The sequence below is a fragment of the Herpailurus yagouaroundi genome, unplaced genomic scaffold, assembly GCF_014898765.1.
Source record: "Herpailurus yagouaroundi ecotype Mexico unplaced genomic scaffold, PumYag 139, whole genome shotgun sequence".
In the NCBI taxonomy this organism is placed as follows: domain Eukaryota; kingdom Metazoa; phylum Chordata; class Mammalia; order Carnivora; family Felidae; genus Herpailurus; species Herpailurus yagouaroundi.
The window spans coordinates 35,309,380-35,318,575 of NW_024412394.1; the positions used below are offsets into that span (position 1 = coordinate 35,309,380).

Consider the following 9,196-nt stretch of genomic DNA (forward strand, 5'->3'; position numbering starts at 1 on the left):
TAAGAAACAAAAAACATTCGGTCTACGTACAGTTTTTTGTGAAAGGCAACTTATTTATGAGGGTGACATTCTCAAGTGAAAATATGGGAAAGGTCAGAAATAATAGAAACCTACCATCCCATTTTTGAAGAACCTAAAATTAAAAATATACAATATTAAAAACATTAAAAATGTAACAGTATTAAAAAATCATGAATAAATTTAAAAATGGAACGTGGTTTTAAAAACGATAAAAATAAAAATCATTTATGTTGTATAGTAAGTTTACTTTAGTGCTGTAGGAACTTTAGTTTTTTTCTGTTAATATTAGCTTGTACTATAAACTTTACCCAAGTTGAATAGTTTCTAGATACTATATGCTCAATGTTTTATTTATTTATTTTCAAATGTTATTTTTAAGTAATCTCTACACCCAATGTGGGGCTTAACCTCACAACTCTGAGATCAAGAGTCACATGCTCTACTGACTGAGCCAGCCAGGCGCCCCTAAGGTCAACATTTTAAAACATTGAAATGCATTACCTAGGCAGGTTTCTCTTCATCTGTTTGTGTTTTTCAGTGAAGCCCACGGTAAATCTCTTTTCAGTAGTCCTAATGATTAGAGCTTCGCTTGAATGCATAGAAAATGACACCCTAAAATAAAGTCTCCTGGAGGTTAAACAATTCTCAGTTTAAAGTCTTCCCTGTTCCAGTAAGAGAGTCAAGTGTACTTGGGATCATGACGTGCAGCTGCAGTCTGTTTTCTGTCTCCGTGCTGGCCAGCTGCTGGTGGTGGACACAGTGCACGGAAGGCATTGTTTCTCTCTTGGATTTGGTTAGCAGTTTGGGCCCCTCCTTAGCATTTCAGTTGTTTCTTGTAAAGAAAATAAAATTATGCGAAGAATGGAAAACTCAGGACAGTGTATCGAAGTGCTCTTAAGTTTTGGCAGAGTAAATGTTTCTAAACAAGGGATCTGTGTAAACTGATGTCTGCCTCTGCACAGGGAGACGAGCGGTGAGGAGTTACAACTCCGAAGCGAAGCTGTCTTCTTGTGACCTCTGTGGGGACATTCGCGGATGCGGTCCTTGTGAGAGCGGAGCTGCGGCCTCCCTTTGTCGCCCTTCAGAAATTTTTGTGCTCTGTCTCACGCTTCTGTTTTCTTTGCACCAGTGGCTGTGATTTGTTCTTTAAGGACTCCATGTAACATTGACATTTCCAATCACATATGATTGTCTTGTTTTCGTGATCAAGTATTGCTTCTGACTATTTTTGAAAAATAATTTTTTCTTTTTATGGGGTTGGGGGGGATGGTGCACAGTAGGTCCTAGTATGTATAGCTGCACAGACGTCTTCATTTGACTTCTGTGTAGAACAAAAAATCAGAGTTATTGCAGTTGTATGTCTTTATTTCCCCCTCTTAAAAATAGTTAAGGAGTTTTTCATGGAGGTGTTGTCTTCTCCAGAATAAATGTGTTATTTTAGATTATTCTTTTTATTTTCTAGAGGAAATGCTAGGTTCTTAAGCATTATTGTACACCAGTGTTGGCTTTTGCATTAAAGACAGATGTCTGGGAACTGGGAGGAAACAACCAGAAAGAGGAGCTTTCTCTGTTCCCGTCCAGCATCCACTCTACCCTCTGCCCACTCCACCCCCAGTGGTCCCGGTATATCCTTTTTGATTGGATATCACTTCTTTCTTTTTAAAATGTAGGGGGGCAGAATTTTTCTTTTTAAGAAAAGTGATGTTTTTTCACTCCAGTTGTAATCTCATCCCCCAACCTTTACCCTTCCTTTTTTTCTTCTGGAGAGAAGGAGAGAGAGAATGTGTTTTCCTGTGCTTTGCAGTCTGGTTCAGAGCTTGAGGAGTTCTGGGTGCTCCCTGGGTTCTCCAAGGGGTTCTGGGTGCACTGCCCTCCCTCTCACTTCCTCAGCCTCCCACACTGGGTCTGTTTCAGGGATGAGAGTCAGAGGGCATAGCAGTATGTGCCCTCGGTGATCTAGACTAGAAGATCCTAGACTAGAAGACACAGCTCTGTTAGTAATGGGGCATAATTAGCCAGGGTACAACAAGATCCTGTATGAGACGCAGCAGGCTGGCCTCCCTGTGGTCTGGGAAAGAAGCTGGGGCTTGACAAAGGACAAGAGAGGTGAACATGACTGTTGACCTCAAGTATGGTCAGGTGTTGCCCAGGGTCCTATAGAAGCTCTTCTAGATTCAGGTGTCTGAGTGTCAGACGGCCGGCCAGCTGTCTAGTGACATGTAATGTTTATGTGAATCTTTAAGATTTTTGAACTTTGAGCACCTGGATAATTGATTACCCTGTATTCTGAAAGATAATATTCATTTATCTGGGTGAAAATTTTAAAGAAAATTTCTTTCTTTCCACCTCCCTCCTTTTTTTCCTTTCTTTTTTCATTTTTCTCCTTTCTCGCTTCCTTCTTTCTTACTTTCCTTCCTTCTTCCTTTCATTTTTCCTTCTAAATATATTGAAATATTTTAGATATATATAAAAAATAAAGATCTCTTCTAAATCTAAGAAATGGTTTACTTTTGCTTCTTAATTTCCATGGCATTTCTCTCAAGTGAACCTGAGAAAAATAATTGCCATGGGCTTCAAAAGTCTGCATTACAACATTTTCAACTGTCTAAAAATAAATCCATCGAAAATAAAGTATGCAAATATATCTTTTAAAGTTAATTTTTCAAACTTTTTTTTATCTTAGTGAATTTTAAGAAATTGTAGTCGGTGTTCAAGAAATTATAGGGGAGTGGATGTTCATATATTCCTTTTGGATATTTTGGATACAAAGGTAGGAGTTACCAAAATTCACTGTTTTGAAGCTTAAAACTTATATGTAGAAAATAGATCCTCAGAGAGTGGTCTATGGAGAGGGTGGAAGTTAAATATCAAATAAATAATCTTCTTGTATTTCCTTTTAAATGGATAAAAGCTTGTAGTTCTGTTACACCTTTGAAACAGTCTGATCTAAAAAAGACATTTGTTATGTTTGGGCCTTCCTGTATGGTGTTTTCTGTCTTTATATCCTAGGACATCTTTAAAGATGACAGTATCTTCTGAAGAGGTTGGGGGAGGGTGTTGGCAAAGGATATCCTCCTCCCTTGCCTTGCCCAGGACTCTTATACTGACTCTTATACTGACCACCAGTACCTTATATGCTTCAGTAAATAAGTTGTACTGAACTTCTAGTATAGTATATTGGGAAAGACTAGAATGGAAAGGCCAATGGAAGACAGTTTGTATCTTTTTTAGGCCACATTTCCTCATTTAAAAACTAGAACTTGAATACTTTTTTTGTGAAGCACTTCAGATTTTCAGATTAAAAAGTCATCTTGTAGCTGTTCTTGTAATGCATCTCTTTTATTATAAATTTATTAAAAGTGAAGGAGGAGAATGAGGAGGAGGAGGAGAAAGTCAGCTGTGCTTCATGGGGCATGGGGCTGTGGTAATGCCTTATCTCCATCCTCCTTCATATCTTTTTTAGAGAACTGACTTTGTTACAAGCAGTGGGGTTGGATTAAAAGTGATTAAAAAGCCACAGGCGTAAGGGAAAAGGAGGACCTGTAGTAGTAATAATTAAATGTATAGACTATTTTCTTTTCTTCCTATGCTATGAAGAATAATATTTAAAAAACCTCATTTTACCTTTAAGTTTGCTTATGGTGAGATTCTTCCATTTAGAATGCCATCAATTACATTTCCTAATAAGAACTAATTTAAAATTGCCCCTTCTCTTTCACTGAGGGGGAACCTTATTATGACAGCGGCATAGGTCACTGTCAGTTTTGACTGACCGGTGGTTCCAGAGACTGAATAACTAGTAGCCAAACAATTTAAAGGCAGAACAACACTTTTATATTGGGTCTTACCATTCTGTCACCTTTAGTTATAATTCTAAAAAGAAATTAAGGCAACTAATAATTTGTTTGCTATATCGATGAGTTCAGAAAAAATTGCCTGGTCAACAAAATGCTTTTTTTTTTTTTTAAATTGTTCTATTATACTTTATGTTTTTCAAAATACTTTGAAAATAGTATATTTGGTTTAGTATTTTGGGTATAGTATAATCTGAGGAGTGTTGTGCTTATATAAAATCCAGATATACATCTATTACCTAACAACTTGTTACTTAAATATGCAATATCATATCCTACATGTGGGGATTTTCAGAGTTATAGATAGCATAATTCTCCCTGCTCCCACTCTTTTGAACCTGGGTATAGTTATTTTTTTAAATTATATTTAGCCTTAATTTCTGTTTATGTAAAATATAGTTATAAATAGTCTGGTAATATAATACCAATTATCTTTGATATAATTCAATTATTTAAGTCAACATTTCTGGCTGTCCTATGACATTTAAAGAAAATTGGAGCTACCATTTTTTTTTTTTTGGTCATTTTTAGAACAAGCTATTTTATTAACCTGCTAGCATATAATCTGGAATTTTTTGTAATAGCCGTATTTTTTTCTTATTTGCTTTATTGAAGTTTAATACTGATTTCTATAGAAATATATTGTAAATACCTCCTTTCTTAACATAAGGACAGTACTTATTTTGAGTTTGCCAAGTGGCTACTATGGGTCCAGATGCCACTATATATTCTTGGAGGCATCATTTTCTTGCACATTAGAAGTCTGAGACACTTATAGTAAGTGGACTTGCTCCTGGGTCAGCTTTAGAGTTTATTCTACCCTCAGTAGAGGCTTCTGTTAGAAGAGTATATTCCTCATTTTTCTTTGTTTTCAAACTCCAGTAAAGCTTAGCACTTTTAAAGGCTTAAAAATTTCATAGCATGTATTCAAATGATATTTATGTTAATAGTAAATATCTTAAGTTACATAGGGGATAGTTTGAGGTGCAATTATTTTTATCACTACTTTAAATAGAGGACTTTTATCCTACTTTCTTCCAGAAACCAAGCAGTAAATATACATTTTTTAAAAGAAACTTTATTTTTTTAAAAGAAATCTTTACCCCCAACATGGGATTTGCACTCATGACCTTGAGATCAAGACTTGCATGCTCTACCAACTGAGCCAGCCAGGTGCCCCAGTAAATACACATTTTTAAGTAAGTATGTATTAGTGAGAGTAGGCTTGTTTCAAAACTGTTTCTAGCCTGTGAGTTGTGTTTTCGTAAGCTTCCTCACAAGACAGTGCCACATTGCATCATTCCATAAAATGCCATTTTCACTTCAGTTATTGTAATCCAGGAAGATAGACATTTTGTAGATGATTTCTGAACTTTTCCTTTCAAAGGACACTTACACATTAATATGTGGGTATCTCTGTAGTAGGGATGGATGATATTGACACACATGTTGCTTCATGTTTTCAGAGTAATTTTATCTCATGTTGTCATGAGGCTACGATTTATAATTCTTCTGCCTATTGTATTGAACTAATGGTAGGGGGTAGTGCCATGTTCCACTTGTGGATCTTTAAGGTTCATCTTTGGTAGCTTGGGTAGAATGTGGCTCTATTTTGACCCTTCAAGGCTTTCTGTTTTGGATTTTTAGGAGGGTGCAGCTGATGTGGTAGAGTCCACTTGTTTTCTACACAGGAAGCTTTATAAAATTTTATTCATAAGTCCCCTATTTTAAGAAGCTCTTTTGCATATGAGAAGAATACTTTTGAAAGAAAACATTATTTTCCCAGAAATTAAAGCATCATATGTTGATCAAAGTGATTCTGAAGGTTTAAATTTTACATGTTAGAATGTTGTGTTATTGTTAATTGTATTCTTTTATGTATCCAGTAGGAAATCATGGTTTATCAATAAAAATTCCCATCTGTTTGTTATCGGTGTTCTTTTTGTTTATTTTAAATCATGTCTATAGCATATCTCCTTTACTTAAACCTACTTAACTATGAGAAATGGGATGTCGGAGAGTGGGTTTATTGTGTTACAGGAGTTTGACGTGAGTGAGGTGATGGGAACAGCCACCAACCTGCTTCACCTACCTCCTGATGCTTTGCTGTCGGGCTGGAGTAGGGTCTGTGGAGAGGTAAGAGATATACTCCAATAAAAACCATGAAGTGAGAACTCACTCAGCTTGTGGAAGTTATATAGATATAGAATGCAGTTTGTGTATACAGGAAAATGGGGTCATGGATTGTTGTGCATCTTACTTGTCTCTGGTGGGTACCTTTGATTCTGATATTGTCTCTTGATTCTCACAATGGACCAGAGGTGGTGGTTGGCTTGGGGGTTGTGGGATTCTCTTTTCCTTTCTGCTTCTGCTTGGGTCATCATTTCTGCTAAGGTGATCTACAAATGGACCTTGAAGAAGTTTCAAGTAACAATTTATTTGAGGCCACTAATAATAAATCCAGATTAAGGAGATTCAGAGATGGGGTATTGTGCCCCTTGAACTAGTCATGCTGCACAGGCACATGAGGTGTCACCCCTAGACTTTTGCAATGTCCCCACAAGGGCATTTCCCATGCCAGCAGAGAGCAGTGGGTGGATTCCCACAGCTTTCTCTAGGCCCTTTCCCTCTCCCCCCTCCTGCTTCTATCTCTGTTCTCCATCCTGAAGCTCCCACCTTCTTCACTTTTCCTCTTAGAGTGCTGCAAATACTAAGTCTTCTCTTCTGCCCTCAATTTTCCCTTGGTCTCATGTGAGTGGTGGGCCAAAGCTTTCTCTTCTCTGCCTGTTCTGCCACTGGGTCATGTCCCTTGAGTGGAGGGGTGATGAAAACCCTTTGGACGATTCTCCACTCTGATTGGTAGTTGGCTTTTATTCTCGTCCATGTTATCCCAGTGATCTAAAAGGTCAGACAACTGCATGAATTCAGGATGAGGGAGACTTTAAGTGGCAGAATACACGAACAAGAGTTGGTGGTCAGGCAAAGTGTGAGTCAGTGACAAGAGAGCCAATGCCTCCAGTTGTTCAACAATGGAGGTATTAGTTCTAGGGTAGCCTGCCTGTTTCAGGGTGTTGTGCCCAGTACTAATGCCACAGTTTAAGAAAGTAAGACCACTCGGAGTCCTAAAGTGGCCCTAATGGTGTCATGATGAAAGATCACAGGGTGTGGGGATGCTCAGCTGGCGAAAGAAACAATGTGGTCTCAACACTTTCTTTAAATATCTGAAAGGCTGTCATCTGCAAGCTCACACTGCAGAATTGTTACAAGTGGGTAGATTTTGGTACACTATCAGGAGGAATTAAAGAGAACATCCTTATTCCAGAAGGTGGTGACCACATGGTCCCGACAGGGTTTTGGCAGAGGCTGACAATCACTAATGGCTGATACTTTTTAAAATGTACAGTAACTACTACTACTACTACTACTATTATTATTATTATTATTATTATTTTGCATCGAGTGTTTAAAATGGTAAGTTAAGAGGTTTTCTACTTTCACTGTTGTTATAGATTGAATTTTTGAAGTCTTAACCCTCAGTACCTCCAAATGTGACCTTATTTAGAAATAGTATTGTAGCAGATTTAATTAAGATGAGGTCACACTAGATTAGAGAGAGTTCCTATGCCAGGATGACTGGTGTCATTATAAGTTCCTATGCCAGTATGACTGGTCAAGTGAAGACAGAGACGCACTGGGAGAATGCCATGTGACAACAACAAAGGCAGAGAGATTGGACTTACGCAGCTGCAAGCCAAGGAATGCCCAAGATTGCCAGCAAACCATTAAAATCTAGAAAGGGGCAAAGAAGGATTTCAGGTGGGCATGGCTCTGCCAACGCCTTGATTTCAGACTTCCAGTGTCCAGAACTGTGAGACAATAAATTTGTCTTGTTTTCAGCCACCCAGTTTGTGATACTTTGTTACAGCAGTCTTAGACTAATATGGCTGCCCAATTTTATGGAGACCTAGGGAGGTTAAGTGACTTACACACGTTCTACAGCTTTTCTTTTCCCCTCCACAACTTCTTAAGAACAAAACTGGGACTTCTGCCTGGTGAGTAGCAGGCACTAAATCAATATTGTGGGATGAATTAACCCACCACTTTACCTTGAGTTTGGATTCTACCATGTTGATGGCTTTCCCAGCTCCTGCTCCCTGTCCTGTGGGCTCAGTGCTGATGTTAAGCCCCCTTTATTTATACTCTGCTCTTGGCATTTCTCCCTCCATGCTTTCACTCACAGGTGGGAGGACTGGGATTGCCATTCATTCATTCTAGGCTAACTTACTATTTTCTTTATAAACCCTTTTAGCAGTGATGGCCAATAGATTTCCTTATGAATACCAGCTGCAATTGTTTGGAAATGACTGCCTGGAGGGATTCTACCAGGGATTTTGAGGCCACGTCTGAACCCCATGGGAACAAGACCTAGAATCAGCTGTGAACGTCTACATGGAGGAAGCAGGGCCAGGTGGTGGCACGTGACCTGGAAATTTGCCATTCCTGATTTAGGGTCTGCATTGCACCATTTAACATTTATATTGTCCTGCACCATAAACTAATTCCTTTTATTGTTGTTGGCCTTGATTCACCTACTGCACTGTAAACCTTAGTTTACCCCTACCATAGACTCTCTATGTATATATGATATCTCTCTCATCTATCTCTATCACCATATTTATGATAAATGCTATCTGATGCACTCGGTGTGCTTTGTAGGGTCTGAACAGTAGATTTATAAACAACAACAACAACAACAACAACAAAATAATAATAGAATTATGCACTAAAGTTCCTGGCATTCCAAACTAGTGACAATGGACATTTTTTTTTCATAAAGACTTTCATTTTCCAGTTTTAGTAGTTTTTTTTTCTCTGCAACTTACACATTTTGTTTTCTTAGGTCAACAGATATGAAAGAACAGGAGGAGTTATTTAGGCATATAAGATAATTTGGTAAATTAGACAAGTAAAAGCTCATGGTTTGAAGGTTTTAATTTTTTGCTTTTATTTTAAGGAAACATACTGGAAAGGATTTTTCCTCTGTTCTTGGGAAATTTATTTATTTATTTATTTTTTCAATATATGAAATTTATTGTCAAATTGGTTTCCATACAACACCCAGTGCTCATCCCAAAAGGTGCCCTCCTCAATACCCATCACCCACCCACCTCTCCCTCCCACCCCCCATCAACCCTCAGTTTGTTCTCAGTTTTTAAGAGTCTCTTTGTTCTTGGGAAATTTAAAACTAAAATTTTGTGGCATTTTTCCCAGTACCTTTGGAAAGTCCTATGCTCATTTCTAATATCACCTCCTTGCCTTAG

General features: G+C 37.9%; 1 protein-coding gene across 1 annotated transcript in view; it reads left to right on the forward strand.

Annotated features, from left to right (window-relative positions):
- CD109 (CD109 molecule) overlaps window positions 1–5,805 on the forward strand; it is a 148,098-nt gene extending 142,293 nt beyond the window's left edge. The window contains exon 33 of the mRNA XM_040474606.1: window positions 984–5,805. Coding sequence (XP_040330540.1) covers window positions 984–1,159 — 176 coding nt within the window. The 3' untranslated portion in view covers window positions 1,160–5,805. The remainder of the gene's footprint in view (window positions 1–983) is intronic.
- Window positions 5,806–9,196: the final 3,391 nt, after the last annotated feature.